Source organism: Narcine bancroftii, chromosome 14, assembly GCF_036971445.1.
Source record: "Narcine bancroftii isolate sNarBan1 chromosome 14, sNarBan1.hap1, whole genome shotgun sequence".
Classification (NCBI taxonomy): Eukaryota; Metazoa; Chordata; class Chondrichthyes; order Torpediniformes; family Narcinidae; genus Narcine; species Narcine bancroftii.
In genome coordinates this window covers 45,196,296-45,214,744 of record NC_091482.1, presented here as the reverse complement: position 1 = coordinate 45,214,744, position 18,449 = coordinate 45,196,296, and the positions used below count along the sequence as shown (strand labels likewise).

General features: G+C 39.3%; 1 protein-coding gene and 1 long non-coding RNA gene across 17 annotated transcripts in view; one reads left to right on the top strand and one right to left on the bottom strand.

Moving 5' to 3' along the window:
• tcf12 (transcription factor 12) overlaps positions 1–18,449 on the bottom strand; it is a 354,049-nt gene that overhangs the window by 121,805 nt on the left and 213,795 nt on the right. For all 15 annotated transcript variants that reach the window (XR_011348679.1, XM_069910856.1, XM_069910855.1 and 12 more), the window contains 2 exons: positions 5,540–5,675; positions 2,406–2,458 (listed from right to left, as the gene is read on the bottom strand). Coding sequence is in view for 14 of the 15 variants with exons in the window: in XM_069910856.1 (XP_069766957.1) it covers positions 2,406–2,458; positions 5,540–5,675 (189 nt within the window). In the remaining variant the exon portion in view is untranslated. The remainder of the gene's footprint in view (positions 1–2,405; positions 2,459–5,539; positions 5,676–18,449) is intronic.
• Positions 3,629–18,449, top strand: part of LOC138749479 (uncharacterized) — a 51,603-nt gene continuing 36,782 nt past the window's right edge. For both annotated transcript variants that reach the window (XR_011348682.1, XR_011348681.1), the window contains exon 1: positions 3,629–3,719. This is a non-coding gene — a long non-coding RNA (uncharacterized lncRNA). The remainder of the gene's footprint in view (positions 3,720–18,449) is intronic.

Genomic DNA, 18,449 nt, shown 5'->3' with positions numbered 1-18,449 from the left:
CCAGCAGGTAGTCAGTCAGGTGGTAAGACTTCCAGCAGATGGTACTTTCAATGAAGGATTGTGACATATTTTTCATGATAATCTTAAGTAAATATCAAAAATGTAAACAAATTAAATCTAAATAATAAATGAGATGACCTTCAACCATCAATGGTAAAACACAGGATTCTGTTGACACTGTGATTAAGTGAAAAAAACACACAAATGTTGGAGAAACTCAGCAGGTCAAACAGTGCCTTTATGTAGCAACAGTAAAGATAAAACACACAGGCCCAAAATGTTGGTGATGTAGCTTTACCTTTGCTACATAAAGGCACTGTTTGACCTGCTGAATTTCTCCAGCATTTGTGTATTTTTTTCATTCAACCATCAATGAGAGATTTGTTGTTTCCCCCGTATTGGAAATTGGAGAACCTCAAAACATGCCTACCCAATCGAGTATTATTTACCCAAATTCCAACAAGGTCTTCAAATCCATCACCAGATACTTCATTTTTTATCTATAAAGGGTAAAGTTTCCATTACTGTCACGTTTAGAATGTAACATATGTGAAATTCTTTAACTTTGTCCATCGTAAGGAAGTCAGAGAATCCCCACTTTGTCCAGGGCCCCTCACAGAAATTAGATGACTCTCATATACTTGAGGTGAAGGAACTTTATTTCAAATCACGCACAAGTCGACAATTTTAAAAATCTAGCCTTCTTGAAGATTATTGTGGAATGACCTGCTGGAAATCAAAAGTCAATCTTCTTGTCATTTTCTGTCAGATCAAGCCAGCTCTGATAGCTGCTCCAAGCTAATTTTCTTCGCACACTATCTTGACTAAAACAGAAATGTCACATTTCACGAATATATCCGCAGGACACAACATTTTGTGCAAGTATTTTAAACAACTGCCGTAAAAATTAGAGTTCATAATCTCTAAGGTTGTTTTTCCTTTTACATATTTAAGTGAATGTTAAAATTTCCAAATAAAATTGCACAAGGCTTTCCATTACCTTTCTTTCAACAATACTCTGTTTTATGTCTGCAACCCCAGAACTAAGTTCACATTTCCTTTAAGTGCTTTGCAATCAATTATAACACCAAACTATAATAAATAAAATGTAAATTGCTATCTATTTTTAGTTAATGCAAATTTTCCTTGCCTGGGGAATAATGATTGGAAACTCTGCATTTGTTCTGTTTATCAAGTAGCTATTCAGCCTCTAGTGGGCCAAGTGCTTATGCAAGCATGCCGTTTAACAGAGTCTGCAGCTGTACGCATGGCTTCTAGGTAGGCTGCAGGTTTTATGAACAGCTGCCCACGGCTACACTAACTACTGCAGTCCCATCTGGAATGAAGGTCATAGATATTTCCAAGTTCAAGGTTTGCAGTTTATGATGGCACTTTCAAGATGCTTTGCAACAATCCGTTAATAGACAATGTAATGTCTTAATTCATTCCGTTTGTTACATGTCATCCAACTAGTCCATTCAGCATCTACCAAGTTATGACTCATCAAAGTACACCTGCGCTTATGTGTTAACTGAAGTACTGACAAATAAAAACCATATCACAATTTGCAAAACAAAGATGAATCCTGCAAAACAGCATCATTTTCTCTTTCACGCTTTCAGTTGTAACAATAGCCAAGCTTTCCTTGGCACCAGTGGGTTTTTACTTTACACAGGATTAAAAACAGTCATTTGTTGTTTTAAAGAATAAAGCACATCTAATATGACAGAACACCCTGAAAGCATTAGATTATCAGAGGTATTAATGATTTTTTTTACCAAAACCTACCAACCTTTATTCATCAAAGCATTTTATTCTCAAAGGATAAATTTCAGAGCAAAGAGGGATCAACAAACGCGTTGCTTGAAAGCCTTTCTGATGTAAGCCTGAAGTTAGGAAAGGCTTAATGAAGCTTTAAAATCCACCAGGGCTTCACAATGAACATCTGACTTGGTGATTTATGCATATTAATAACCTCAGCCTACTGAGGCAATTTGAGTTGTACATGTCCTCAGAATCTTAATGTCTTCAGATCCTTTGGGATTATTACAAATGTAAATTTCTAAGATTCAGAGCTATTAATCTCTGTCTGTCCTCCTGTTCAGCAACATAATGACTAATTAAACATCAAAAGACCTGTACAGACAATCTTCTTTGACAGCTTCTGTCCTGGTTTCTCTCCCACGAGGGATTCAAATGGCTGGAACAAGGGGTTAGTTTGTACAAATAAGCCACATATCACTGTTATTAAATCTAGCAACGAGACATTTGCCATCAATAAGCATTGCAAGTTATTTCATTACTATCTTTTGTTCTCATGATCACAGCATAAAATTGACAAAAACACTTTATTATAAATACAGCAACAATAATTCATAGATGTTACTAAAAAAAACTCTACTCACAGATGAAGGCAAGCCAGGAGGCACCTTCCTTACTTTCTTTGTTTGCGAAGGATCTGCACGTGTAATAATGAATAAAAAGATAAACCTTGGTTTGATTACATTCAGGACATTCCATTCAAATTTCAATTTCATCGCAATTTAATTCTGTATCGATATCACATCTTCAAAAAAATAACCCAAGTTTTGTCTTTAAAACAAGAGGCACAAGACAAACAAGCGAGGATATTAAGTTTTCTGGACAAGATGAAGGAAGAAAACTTTGGGAGAGGCAAACGGAGCAGTTAGTGGTCTGAAGGTGGGTACAAGATACTGCTGTTAATAGCACTGAAATTTCTTGGAAATATTCTGAACTGCAAATAAGAGAGCCATGGCTTGTAGATGGAAGAGAGAACATCTCCACCTTGGACCGAATCCCCTGTCAAGCTGGTTGGGATAGGGGAAAAGAGAGAAAGAAACTCCACTAACTAGGCTTGATTCAGAGACAGAGGCTGTACCATGACCTTGGGTACTGTTTCTGTGGAATTAGTGTTCTCCTTCTGTGGCCATGTTAGTTTCTTTCAGGTGCTCCAGTTTTCTCCCACATCCTAAAGTTATTGGGGTTAGTAGGTAAACTGGTCACTGTAAGTTGCCCCTAGTTTGTATGCAAGTGACAGAAGTTGATGAGATTACAGGGAACATTAAAAATGGAATGAATGAAAATGGTTGATGGTCATCGGGCTGAAGGGATTATTTCTGTGGTGTATCTCTTTGGAAGAACAGGAAATTGGAAGCTTGTAAGGAAAGAGCACCATGAAATGGATTTTGGCACCAATCGTGCAAGAATGAGCAACAACTTTTTCATGAATGTCAACAATAATTGGTAAATGGGAAAATGATTTCAGCCAAATAAGAGGCAGGCAGGCACATGGTGTGTGATGCTTCTGGGAGTTCGAAAGAAGAAGACAGCACTAACCTGAAGCAGGTGAAGAGTCACTCAGAGATGGATGTCAAGCAGGGTACTTGAAAAAGATGAGTGATTTAGCATAAAAGTATGTCAGGAGAAAAGACATCATCTGAATCAAATGATTAGGGTGCCAGATACTAAAGCCCAAGGTAAACATTTCTCGCAGTTGTAGCCAAAGGGTAAAGTAATGCCAGAAAGAATACAAGAGAATGTGCACACATTGGCTCAGCTTTGATTCTGGGTAGTGGTTACCATGACAACTATTCACATGACTGAACTACAATAAGCAGGAGGTAGGAGAGGTAGATGCAACATTTTTCTCAGATTGACCAACATTGAACCATGTTGCTGAAACTGTTGAGATGGAGCAGGTAATGAAAGTCAATCTCACTGATTCTCGGGCCACTAACCGGGCAAATTCTGGTCATAAGGAACCTATAAAATTTTAAGCAATTTCATCCCTCAGACTCAAGAGTTTGGCAAATGGGAGCGTGACATTTGTCAAATACAGGGACATGGCTTTAGGTGGTTTCCAGAAGAGACCAAGAAACTGTTTCTACCACCACCTAAAAAAAAATCAATGACTCCTTTCCGTAATGCATCTCAAAGCAAATGAGAAGCTTTGCCTTGATACAAGTTGGTTTAAAATACACAAAATTCATCACTTCCAATAAATTGCTTCCATTGCATGTTAACATTTTTTGTTTGGATCAAATGAAGAATAAATATTAAAGCTAGATAGAATTTAGGCCTTTAAAATGAACATAATCAGCTCTTTTTGATCCAATTAAAACCACATCACAGCCCAGGAGGAGGAGGCACTTATTCTGACTCTTCCTCCATGGCCACAGATCTAATATATTTTAAGTCTCTATAACACTTTTGGTTATTTAACATTTCCTTTGTACAACTATTACAATCATCTGCCAAAATTGAACCCATCTAATCCACTGCCACGCCATGAGATATGGTTTTCTATCAATTTTTCATGCATTACTCATTCTGTTGAGTGACAGTGAAGCTCAGCTTGTAACCCAAGTATGCCTGCAAGCTTTCAAGGTCAGCCTAATAGATGAACTAAGAAATTGCAAAAAAAATTGGTTTCTTGCAGCACCAACTACTCTCTCCTCACATCATTTCCCAACTAATCTTCACTCATCAAGGTCTGTACCCTCTGACCTTTTTTGCCAAATTTTTGTGAGCTCATTCTCAACTGTTCCTTTGCCCTTCTTCTAAGTTTCACTGGGGCTGCAACTGAGAAAAGTTGCTCCCACAATGTCCTTACGACTTTCCTCAGACTGAGCTGAGAAAATCTTCATGGTGATCATGGAATGTAGAAGGGATATGGAGTATGGGGGGGCGTGGTGGGTGAGAGGAGAGCAAATTGAAATAATGGGATGACAGTTGTAGTGAGTTTAAAAAGTTTCTCAATGATAAGGGCATTAAGAGGCCAGGAAATTCCATCCTTTTCCAAATGCATCCAATAACTAACCATGCTCGAGAACAACCCCCCGACAACTTAAAAGGCGACATCTGAAACTGACAACGAGATTTCTCGACTGCAATCCAAATGTTAACCAGTGATCCATAATCCAAAAGCAATTGGGTGATGCAAGCTGAGCCATTCTCCCCACCTGTAATCACAATTGCCTTCTATCCTGCACCCAAATAAAAATCATGCTTGCGATTCTACCATTTTACATGATAGAGGAATTAGGGGACATGGGGAGAAGGCAGGTAGGTGGAGTTAGGTCATAAATTAGATCAGCCATGATCGTATTGAATGGTGGAGCAGGCTCGATGGGCCATTTTTGGCTTACTCCTGTTCCTACTTCCTATGTTCCAAAGTGGGTCTTTTCCCAAGAGAATGAAGTCTAAATACTCCCGAGATGACTACAAACCAGCTCACTCATGAAAGAGAGGGAGGCAAAAAAATCTCCAAGGATTTGAGAAGATCAATGAGTGAGAAACCAGAGAAGCACCATTAGGCAGGGAAAATAGTAACTGCCAATAACTTCAACAGAATGGGAGAATGGATTCAATAAATAATGTTTCGATAAATGCAACAGAGAGATTAACTGTTATTAAAAATACCCTCTCCCTTTTATTGCTTCTGACCTCATTTACATCAAGGATAATTCACACTTTTTAAGATACTGAAAGGGCTCATAGATTGACTGTAAACACAAACCAAGAGCTGGTGTGTCATGAAGAGGTCTTCTGCGTGGATTTGTAGCAGTAAAAGGATAGTACACTGTTCCAGGTTTTCCTGAAGAAGGTAAAGGCGCAGGGCTGCCTATTCCCACATCTGATCGAAGAATACTGGACTGAAAAACAATGCAACAAAGTGACTTAACTCCAGTCTGCTGCCACGTTCAATGTTATCCACAAGATCATCAAAACTAAAAGCAGCAGCATTTGATTTACTCTCTGATTTATCACAACTTTTTCTTGTAAGCCAACTGAAAAATTAAAACTGTTTGGGATGTGTAAATCTTGACATCAATTTCAAAACTAGAAGTAACCTTAAAAGAGACTAAAAATGATTCATTGAAAATATTGTATTTTAATTTACCCATTAATTTAGCAGGCATCAAGCACGCACTTTTCCAATCTAAAGATGCGTGATGCAACAGTTAACCAAGGTCAATTGTGAGGCAACAAAAAGGAAGCTAGTTAGACTTCCAAGAGGACCAGCTGCAGATTCTAATTAAACAAGAATACGACTTAGACCTTTCAAGCGATAATGCAATTTTTAAAGTGTAAAATTATACATTTATCAAGAAATTTGGACTCAACACTACTAATTTATTTATTGAAAAATGCTAGAAATTCTTAATATTTAATACCAGTCTTTCATTTACGATGAAAAATAAATTACCGAGATAACTAATTTTACTTTCCTTTCAAAATCTAATTTTGCATAGGCAATCTTTTAAACTGGACATGACGGTTTCAAATACTACACTGATTTAGAGATTATACCTCCTTTGGCCCCTACTCATTCATACTCCCAATTTTCACAATTTCACAGACACAAAATTCATCCAAGAGATAGTTAAATCTTTACAAAAGTGTGCTTCACATTAACGTTATTCATCATGATCCACAAGTAGCACATTCATTTTGAAATAAAGCACACTTATAATCAATGTTCCCTCTAATTTTTAGCAAATTGTTTTCCTGTGCCAAAAGTACGTGTGCACTGAATGCTTGTGCAAATGTAAACTTGAAATTGTTTCAAGAATTTTGGAAGAGCCTACCTCTCATGGCTAATAAAACTCTATTGGGATGTTTTAATATAATACAAGAACGATTGTAACTGACTAACTAGTTAACAGAAGCAGCTAAGAGATTATTTTCTATAAGTATCATTATTAATTATTACATTATTTTACGTAACCAACCTTTTGTGCGCACGTTCATTTTCTTTGTGTTCTGGTTGCAAAATGTGTATACGCACGCACATGCACAGCTTAGAGAGAACTGTGCTTATAATAAAGTACATTTCACTTTTCAGATCATTTCCTTGGTCTCAATCAACTGATTATAATTTGAAAAAAAAATCAATAGTTGAATCCATGGCTTTGAGTGATCAATAAATATTGATTACAAGTCCTATGGGACCTTTAAGCTTTCAAAATGATAATCTGTTTGATGAAAAATGTAGTAGTATTTTAGACTGTTGCAGACCCAAGCCATCTGCCTTAAATCTATGGAACCAATACATTTTAACATAAAAGTCAGGCCACTTTACTTCCTTCAAACATTTAAATATTTAATATTCAATATTTTAGTTCACAATCATTTAAAAAAGGTTAAATTGTGGGTTTGATGAGAATTTATTACAAATTCCAAACATACATTCAACAAAACGAGCATCCCCAAAGTGAACTTCAAATATAACCAAGGTGTATAAAGAGTATTGGTCATTGCTAACTTAAAAAAAAGTTGGTCTTATTAGGCAAAATTAGACAAGCAGATTCATGCCAAGAAGCACTTTCAATGAAAAAACTGATTCTAATCCTCTCCAGTATTTCATCCTTCAAAAGATTCTATTAAATCCTTCATATGACCTTGCAATGCTTCAAATCTTTTCTAATGTGCAATGTATCGATAGCTCTATGGAACTAGTCTCAAAGCTGAAAAGAACGCAAAGAAAAATTGACAAATATCTAATTCTACATTACTGGCTACAAAAAACATCTCTTAACTGAATGACAAAGCACAATGCTTCAACCAATCTCTTGAAATTTTAATTATCATCTTTGACGCTAAAAGGTCTTGCAGACTTGAGTAGATAATGACAGTCATCCATCAAGTGCATCCTGCCAGAGTAATCAGGCTAATCTAGCTGTGGAAAAACAGACAGCAACCTAGGGTACCAAGTAATAAAACACCGCAATACAATAAACAGATGCAAAGCAACAACTGATGTTGGAGGGTAAGGCTGCTCATCATTTACATCAGTACATGCAAACAAGAAGCCAGATTATCCAATGAACTGGCTGTACATACAGCCTTCAACACACAGAGCATCTTCAACTTCTGCGTCAGCGCATGACCTGCCACACTGTCACTGAACTCACCACCAATCAATCATTTCAATAGCATTAAAGACATGTTTAGTTTTTCATAAATTCTTAATTTCATTATATAATTGCTTTGATAAATTTAACATATTTTTATTCAAAAAATGGATTCATGAATTTAACTTTTTTAAATGGCTGTGAATATTGAAGACATTTGAAAACTGAAAATGCCTTTTGACAGGAGTTATGAGCAGCATTGAAACAGGTCCTTCTTGATCACGCCAAATAAGTTGTCTACCCAAGCTAGTCCCAAGATACGTTCGGCCCATGTCCCTCTAAACCTTGCCTATTCGTGTAGCTATCTAAATGTCTTCAAAATGTTACACTCAACCATTCCTCTGGTAGCTTATTCCATACACCCATCAACCTCTGTGCGGGGAAAAGATACCCCTCAGGTCCCTATTAAATCTTTGCTCTCTGAGCTTAAATCCATGCCCTCTAGTTTTAGACTCCCCGACTGTGGGAAAAAGACAGACTATCTATGCCCCTCGTGATCTTGTAAACCTCCATAAGGGACCCCCAGCCTACTGCTCCATCTTGGTATTGTGTTGGGGAGTTTAATATTCCATTACAGCCTGTTACCCAAAGACCATCAAGTTTGTAAGGGGAGTAACTTTGCACAGCAGTCCAGACCGAACACAACTCCAGCCACTCCAAAAAGGCAAACAGTATCTGGATTGCACATTTATTGTACTTGAACACCTAAACCATTAATCACAGAGTCAAATTTGTGCAGTACTAAAGCAGGCTTCTGTTATATCTACACTACTTCCATTTGCCTGCATTAAATTTATCAATTCCTTGCTTCGTTTATTCAAGCAGCTGGCTCTAAAATGGAGTTAAACAGGAAAGTCTCTGTCATTGTCATGCAATGCAGAGAAGAACTGGATAAACTCAGCAGATTATGCAGCATCTGGAGGAAATAAAGGGTTACCAACTTGGGCCCAAATCCTTCATCAAGGTATGAGCAAAAAGCAGTATGAAAAAGATGATGAGGAGGGGGGTTTTATGGAAGACGTAAGGGTGGAACACTGTACCTCCCCCATCACTTCTCAGCTTCTACCCTGCCACCCATATCCATCCAATGGATTGACTGTACAGCCTCCAACACTCTATTATCCTGTTTCCCTTCCTTCCTCCTCTTCATCTTTTTCATATAGACACCTGCCTGCTTTTTGCTCATACAGGTACACAATCCTTTATCCAGAACCTTTGGGGGACAGTGTGTCCCGAATTTAGGATTTTTCCGGATTTCGAAAAGCCAGATTTAAACCCACCCGAATTGTGCTGCCATATCCACCCCACCCCTCTCCAGTCGCGCTGTCATCTCCCTACCCCCCCCTCGCCCGCCCGACTCGTGCTGCCAGTCTCCCCCCCTCACCCGCCTGACACACGTTGCCAGTCTCCCACCTGCCCGACTCACACTGCTGGTCTCTCGCCCACCCGACTCATGCTACCGGTCTCTCCCCCTTGCCCACCTAACTCTTGCTGTCGTCTCTCTCCCCATTTTCCGGATTTTGGAGCTTTCTGGATTTTAGATATCTGGATAAAGGATTGTGTACCTGTACTTGATGAAGGGCTCAGACCTGAACCATTGGTTATCCTTTACTTCCTATAGCTGCTGCTAAGTTTCTCCAGCACTTTTCTGCATTGTACGTCTCTAAAATGTACCTGATTATATTGGATTCCACCTCTTTCTTTGATAGCAAGTTATGGAAACCAACCATTCTCTGCATGGAAAGAAACTTCACTTTAAATATAGTATTATTTTTTCACCTAAACCAATCCCCTCTTTCCTGATACCCTGACCATCGGAAAAAGATTCTCACCAATTACCTTTATCAGTTCACCCCTCAGCCTCCTCTATGCTTGGGTAAATCTCTCCCGAGTACCAAAGACCTCCCACCACAGCAACATCCAGATGAATCTCATCTTCACTCTCTCCAATCCAAATACATCATTCCTTTTGTGCCAATCAGAATTGCACACAATATTGCAGTCCAACCAGTGGCATGTAAAGTTGCACTTCCAATGCATTTACAACCTCACGCAGAAACTTAAGATTCCCCTGTTCCTGAAAATTACTGGTTAACAATTTAAAATGTGAGATTGATGGATTTAATATGCAACCAAGCAGTAACAGTCATTTAAAAACTATCGTGTTTTATACCAGTGTTTACTCACTCAACTCTTTAAAGGCTCAGCTTTAATATTTATAATTAGCCTTGTCCTGGATCCTCTTTCAATTTTTTTATTAGTTTTTATTGTTTAAATGTTACATGAGAATAAAAGAGAATATTGTAGCGTGCGCTCTATCGTGAAGTGTGGAAAGACACACACATACACACACACACACACACAAAAGAGTCGAGGTTGAAGACTGATTTATTGCACAGGCAGCTCTACTTCTTTTCATTCCTTGCCGCTGACGTTCGGAGTGACGTCATGGCAGCGCCAAGCTTCTAATGGGTGGCATTCCCGCTGTGCGGATGGTCACCTGGGACGAAGGTCGCTGGCTCCCATGGGGTCTGCATGGTTGCTGCGACATGACTCCCCCCCCCTCCCCCCCCCCCCACAGAACTGGCGATCGAAGCACCATTTGCTGTTTTCGGTGGCCTACCTCTGCATCGCAAGGGCTGAATGGAGAGAAGTTGGCTAATGTCCAGATGTGCTGGTTTGAGGCGGTTGATAGTGAAAGTCTCTTCCTTACCACCAATATCCAGCACACACGTTGACCCATTGTGTCGGTCTACTGTTGCAGAGGTGTTTGGTGTGCCCCCCTCTGAACAAAAATATACTCACAGGTCTCTAAGTCTTTGAGGACATAGGTCGTGCAGCAGAGGCTGTGGAGATGCTAGAGTACCCAATCTTTCCCTCACCTTAGTCAACGAGGCCGCAGGGTCCTCTGGGTCCTTGGCGGTGGCCAAGAACTCCCCTGGTATCACCAATGATGCACCATACATCATCTCGGCTACTGTGGCATTGGCCTTCTTTCGGTGTAGTGTGTATCCCCAGGAGGACCCAGGGTAGCTTGTCTGCCCAGTTCGGCCCCTTGAGCCAAGCCATCAGGGCCGCCTTTAGGTGCCTGTGGAACCGCTTTATCAACCCATTGGCCTGAGGGTGGTAAGCCATGGTATGGTGGAGCTGAGTTCCCAGCAAATTGGCCAGTGTTGCCCAGAGTCCGAAGTGAACCGTGTACCTCTATCGGAGGTCATATGCTCCGGGACTCTGAACTTCGACGCCCATGTGTTAATCAGTGCCCTTGCGCAGGTCTCAGTGGTTGTGTCGGCTAGCGGGACCACTTCCAGCTACTTTGTGGAGTGGTCAATCATGGTGAAGAGATATCTAGCCCAGCGGGATACTAGTAGTGGCCCTTCAATGTCAATATGGACTTGGATGATCCTACGTCACGCTGGCTCGAAAGTCTGGGGGGGTGCCTTGTTGTGTGCCTGCACTTTGGACGTCTGGCAGAGCGTGCAGGTCTTGGCCCAATGACTGACCTGTTTCCGGAGGCTGTGCCAGATGAACCTACTGGCCATCATTTTGACAGAAGTTCTGATGGTTGGGTGTGCCGGGATGTGCACTATGTTGAAAATGTCACCTCCACGCTGCCAGCACGATGGGACGGGGTTTGCCGGTGGAGACATTGCAGAGGAGTGTCTGATTACTAGGGCCGATGATGACATCCTCCAGCCTGAGCCCTATAATTTCTGTTCTGTGTGTCTTCCTGCTGTGTGGTGGCAAGGTCTGAATAGTCTATTCCCTGGATCAGGGCCTAGATGGATTCTATCGCGGGGCAGCCCACCCACGATGTGCTGGATGTCTGTGGTGAACTCAGACACGTATGAGAGGTGTTGCTATTGCCTGGCCAAACACGGGTCAGAAACTTTATGGAAGGCAAAGGTTAACGGTTTATGGTCTGTGAATTGGAAGGTCCCTGAAGACCTTCTAAAAAATACCTAAGTGCCTGGCTGCCAGGTATAGTGCCAACAGCACCCTTGGTCAAAGACTCTGCATTTGAGTTCAGGTGGCCAGAGGTGCCTGCTAAAGAAAGCCAGGAGTGCCATTTCCCTTTGATGAATTGCTCTAGTATGCCCCCTACTGCTGTGCTGGTGGCATCTACTGTGATAAAGGTTGGCGCCTCTGGTCTGGAGAGTATCAGAAGGGTGGTGTTGGCCAGTGCTTCCTTGGCCTTTTGGAATACCTCCGAGACCTCATTGTCCCAGGTAATGTCTTTACCTTTCACTGCCACGAGTGTGAAAATGATGTGCATGATGTGGACCACTGTCAGTATGAATTTGTGATAAAAGTTAATCATACTGGCAAATTCTTGCAACCCCTTTACTGTGCATGCTTGGCGAAGTGCCAAACGGCCTTTACCTTTTTGGGCAGGGTTTCGCTCTGCGCCTATTGATTCGTTACCCCAGGAACTGATTGTTTCCAACCCAAACTGGCATTTAGCAAGATTTATAGTTTGTCCGAATCCCTGCAGCCATGCACACAGTTGCCTTAGATGGGCCACGTGCTCTGTGATTGCAGCTGGTGATGATGAAAATATTATCCAAATAGGTGAATGTGATTATCCAAACTGGTCCCAGTTAGACCACTCATCTGAACTAAGGGTATAACACTGTTTTCTGATGTTTCCTTTGTTTCTGTTTGCTCTTTTTCCAATTCCTGTTCCTTTGATGGATATTGTAGGATGCTTCAAATTCCATATGTTACAATGAAGTCGCTTCTTGCAGTTCTCACTGATGTGCCCAAAATAGAACCTGTAGATGTTAAGAGCAATAATGGGAATGCAATAATATGCAATTATGCATTTGTTGATCCAGGCAATACTGCATCTTTTTGCATGGTGGGACCGATGAAAAAACTTGATCTTCAAGGAAGAAAGTCAAAAATTATGTTAAAAATTATGGGACAAGAGGTCATTAAAACCAGCATTGTTTCAGATTACTGGATTACTGGATTACATGATGAAAAATTTTGTGATCTCCCTGTGTACGAAGGAAATATTCCACCTCAAAACGATATCCATCAGTTGTCTTATTTGTGGAAGGCTTATCGACCTAAAATTAATTCTGAGGTAGAGTTACTGATTGGTTCTGATGTAACAAAGGCTTTGGAACCACTAGATGAAGTAGGGGAGATGGACCATAAGCTGTTAAAACTAGGTATGGATATACAGTTAATGGACCTTTGGAAGGAAATAATTATATTGTTCAGGAACAGTTAAAGACAAGTGCCAACAGGATTTTGGTTGTGAAAGTTGATGAGTGGTAGGAACAGCAAAAAATTGTAAATAAGAAATCCCTTTTGAAGGAAACAGATCACTGTGAAAATAAATCAAAGGTCTCTAAAACAATATTGAAGGAATTATTTTCATCAGAAATGGATGAAAATGAAGTATTAGAAGATGTTGCTGGTGGTTATTCCTGTGTAATTGAATCAGAGGCAGGACTAAAACAAAAGACTTGAGAACAAATTTGAAAGTAGTTTTATAGCTCAGAGATTACAGCAGACAAAGGTAATGAAGAATTCTCACAACATGCTGCAAAACTGACAAACGCAGAAAACTGCACTGATGGAATAAAGGAACATGTAACTGAATTTGGTAAAATTGTATTCAGAAAACAAAATGTTGAGAAAGAGCTTAGAAATATTAGATCATCATAAAAAAAAGTGAAAGGAAAGATGTTAACTTTGTCATTGAAACCAAAACTGGATTTCAAAAGGATGAGAATAATTCCAATGATCCTTCAGTATCAAAAGTGACTGAGGGCAAGGTCTAGAAAGAAGTTGAAAAGAATAAAGATTTAATTGTAAATAAAATTTGTAAGGTCAGAAAGCAAAAGAATAGAATAAATGCTGATTAATAGAGATTCGGCATTATCAAAATGTAAAAGGTTAGAGGAAGAAATTCATATTTTGAAAGAGAACAAGTTAATAACACACAACAGTTGACTACAGAAATCAAAATAACTTGAAGGATCAATTATCAATAATGCAGAAAGAAAGAGAAATTGCATATCAGCAATGTGATAAACAAGATGAAGAAATGTTGTCATTTGAATCTTCTTAGTTATAACCAACTGCAGAAAAGAAAGATTAGCAAATCTGTTGTAGGGAAAGTTAAAGAGACTCATTTATTAAAATCGAGAGAAACAAATAAATTTTCAAAATCTGGTTTAAGAGTTCAAATTCTTCCTATGAGAAGCAGAATGTTGAAAAAAGGAAGAAAGTCAAAAGACATGCTGAAGATGTACATCACATTAAACTCGAAGGGAAAGCTGTATCTATTTTGTCTGAGGAAGATTTGCAGTCTACTGATTGACATTTTAACTCAAAGATTCTGGAGGCAAAGAAACTTATGTACAAACTGTCTTTATTTTACTACAGAATCCCACCACTGGAGACATCTTTCCCACTCCTCCTCTTTCGGCCTTCCACAGGGTCTGCTCACTCCGCGATTCCCTCGTGCACTCATCCCTCCCCATCCATCACATTTCTGGCACCTTCCCCTGTGCCCACAGGAGGTGCCACACTTGCACCCACACCTCCTCCCTCACCACAAAAAGGACTTGCATGTTCAGCAACACTTCACCTGTACATCCAGAGGACTTATTTACTGCATCCGATGCACCTTTTGTGGCATTTTCTACATTGCAGAGACCGGTCACAGACTGAGAGATCACTTCGCTCAGCGCATTCTCTCTGTCCTCAAGCACAGCGACCTCCCAGAGGCCAACCACTGCAATTCTGGTTCACACTCCCACAATCACGGCCTTATGTACTGTCCCAACCTGACCACTCACAGATTGAAGGAACAACACCTTACTTTCCATCTGCGCACCCTCCAGCCACATGGCATAAACATTGACTTGACAGCTTCAAATTAAACCTGCTTGCCTCTTCTTCCCCTCCCCCATTTCCTGCTTTTCCATCCCCCTCCCCCTCAGTGCTGCTGTCCCCTCCCTCCCTTCTCCATCTATCATCTCCTGCCCCACCAACCCATTCCCCCTCTCACTCTTTTATTCTGATGCTCACCAGCATTTTCTCATACTTTGATGAAGGGCTCCAGCCTGTATCTCTTTTATGTATCTCTGTTTTTACTACATAAAGGACACTGTTTGACCTACAGAGTCTCTCCAGCATTGTGTGTTGTTACTTCACCCATAGTGTCCATGAATTCTGTGTTTTACCCCTGGACAGGGGATGATGGGAGCACTCAACAAGGAGTAGGTGGTGGTGCTGAAAGGAAGAGGGTGGTAGCGGTGTCAAACAGAGTTGAGTGGTGGCGGTGCTGGACGTACCTCACACTTCTTTCCATCCTCCCGTTCCCTCTCAACTACGGTATAGACTGAAGTCAAATACATCATGGTGACCACCAGGCTCCGCTCTCACGAGAGCTTGGCTGGCACTGCCATAGGCGGTACATTAAATTGACCTCCTCCCCCTGCAACCACCCCCCCCCCGTGTTAAATGCCCATGGCATTTATCAATCCCTTGGATGGTCCCATCAACCCTTGGTGATCCATATCGGCCACTTTGGGGACCTATCGTCTAGCACAAAGAGAGGACGAATGCACTCGCTTTAAAATAGAATTCCATGCAGTTTCAGAAAATAACTGTTGAAAATCCTGTTCCCATAATGTTTTGATTCTGTCTAGGGAACTGTCCATAGAATTTAGAAGTAATTCATAAAGGGCAGATACCACCCCTTTATAATTAGGTTGAAAATTATAAATCATTCCTATCATATTAGGTTCCAAGTCTTCAGGGAGCTTCAGAATTAGAGAATTCAAAAAGCTCCTAACCTGTAAATAACGAAAGAAGTGGTGTCTAGGTATTGTAAATTTGGTGGACAATAGTCCTGAATCCTCAAACAACATAATTTCTCCACAGTATTGTTGAGTGCCTTGAAATCTTTGATCAAAACCATTCAAGCCATCTACATTCTAGTGTAATCGAGACTATTGCAAACCACCTCCATTTTAATCTCGATTCTATGGGCAATGTATAAAGTCCAACATGAATGACTTCACGTATGCCTAGACTGAAATTCATCAGCCACCTAATATTTTAATATTGTGGTAATTTCAGGGTTCAATCTATACTGTTTACAGCACAAGTTCTCCATTTTATACTTTGATCATTTGAACATTTTCATTCTGGACCATCTTGATGCATTCTGTTTGCTGAAGTTCAGATTTATTGTCAGAGTGCATCTATTACATAAAACCTGGGATTCTTTTTCTTTCAGGTCAGGCAGAATTTCTACTCATTTGGAGTGAAAAGAAATTGTACTCAAGAAAAGATAAATAGACAAAATAAAAATGTAAACATGTAAAGAAATGAAAACAAACAAAATAAGTACTGAAAAATAAATCATGTGCAAAGTAAGAGTCTTAAACGAGTTTCTGATTGAGTTGTTCTTGAGGAGTCTGATGATGGAGGGGTAGCAACTGTTCCTGATCCTGGTGGAAAGAGTTTTGTGGCATCTATATCTCTTTTCTGATGACAGCAGCAAAAACAAAGCACGACCCGGATGGTGCAGATCCTTGATAAATGGTGGGGCTCTCCATCGGCAGCATTCTATATAGATTTTATCAATGGTGAGGAGAATTCTGCCAGTGATATACTGGACGTGTGTACACTACCTTTTGCAGGGCTTTCCACTCATATGTATTGGTAGCCCCATACCAGGTCATTTGCAAAGGTTTCCGATATACCAAATGCCCGCAAACTCCCAAGGAAGTAGAGGCGCTTTCTTCATTATGCCATTAATAGGTTGTGTCCAGGAAAGTCTTCTGAGATAGTGACTCTAAGGAATTTAAATTGCTCACCTTCTCCACCTCAGAACCCCCAGTGATTATTGGATTGTACACCTCTGGTTTTCCCTTCCTGAGTCCACAATCAGCTCCTTGGTTTTGATGATATTGAGTGGGAGGTAATTGTTAGTACACCATTCAGCCAAGTTTTCAATCTACATCCTGTACTGACTCATCGCCCCATTTTATAGAGCCCACTACTACAAATTTGCAGATGGTATTTTGTAGATGGCATGACTCAATTACAAATGAGTACCTGCTTATCGTACTTTTTGCATAATCCGTATTATTTTTGGGGAATATTTTATAATACTCCATACATGCAGTAACTATAATTACTTTAATATACAGATATCAAGGAAGAACAAATTGATTACATACACGATAGTTTTCCACCCATTCCAAATTCCCTCCCTCCAACCCCCAGAAAAAGAAATATATAAATTGTTGAACCTTTAGCTGAGCTTATTAGACAAGATTCGAAGATTAAAGGAATAAAGGTTAATCAGGAAGAATTTTTAAAAATATTTTATTTGCTGACAATGTTTTGATTTATTTACTGATCCTATAAATTCTTTGTCCCAATTATATAGTAGGTTGGGAGAACATGGGTAAATTTCTGGATACAAAATTAATTGGGAGAAAAAGGACATTATTTTTAGTTAAGGGTGATAATGCCAATTGTAAAATGATTTCTAAATTTAGCTGGCCTGATTCTGGTGTTAAATATTTAGGTATTTGAATTAATGATGATTTAAATAATTTATATAAATTAAATTATTTGCTTTTGTTTAAGAAAAATGTTGAAGATTTAAAGAAGTGGAATACCTTATTATGTTAGTTGGTAGGGTAAATTATGTTAAAATCAATATTTTTCTGAGAATTCAATATTTATTTCAGGCGATCCCTATTCCAATTCCTCAAAAAAAATTTAAGGATTTCAGTGTAGCTCTTAGGAAGTTTTTAATGGAAAGATAAAAATGCCAAGAGTTTCTATGGAAAAATTGACTTGGATGTTTGAACTGGGGGGTGGTTTACAACTCCCTCATTTTAAGAATTATTATAAAGCAGCTCAATAGAGATTTATAAACATATTGTTTAGTTTAGATAAAATTCCTGCTTGGGTTGTAGAGCTCAATTATTTTATCTTATAGATAAAATCCTGAGAAATGGATTTGCAGGATTTTTTATATGTGGAATTCTAAATTGTTAGTGGGAAATAGGGAATCACCTATTTTGAAACATTTGGTTAAATTGTGGAATAATATTGATAATGAAATTAGTATGAAAGGTTTGATATCTCGAAAAATGCCCCAAGTCAAAATAAACACTCTATTTTCAATTGATAATCAATTTTTGAAAATTTGGACAAAGGGAGGTATAAAGAAGATTGAGGATTATTTTGAGAATGTGAAATTTATAATGTTTAAATGAATGAAAGATAAATTTAATGTACCTAATAATACTTTTTTTTGTTATCAGGTTAAACTTTTTTGTCTAGTAAAATAGGTCAGAGCTTGACATTACGCAGTCAAAGTGAATTGGAAGTAGTGATTTATAATAAAAATGAAAATAAATTCATTTCTGTAATGTATAATTTACTTCAAAGGAAAGCCTCTAAAATTGGGGTGCATAAATCGAGATTAATATGGGAAGTATATTTAAATAAACAAAT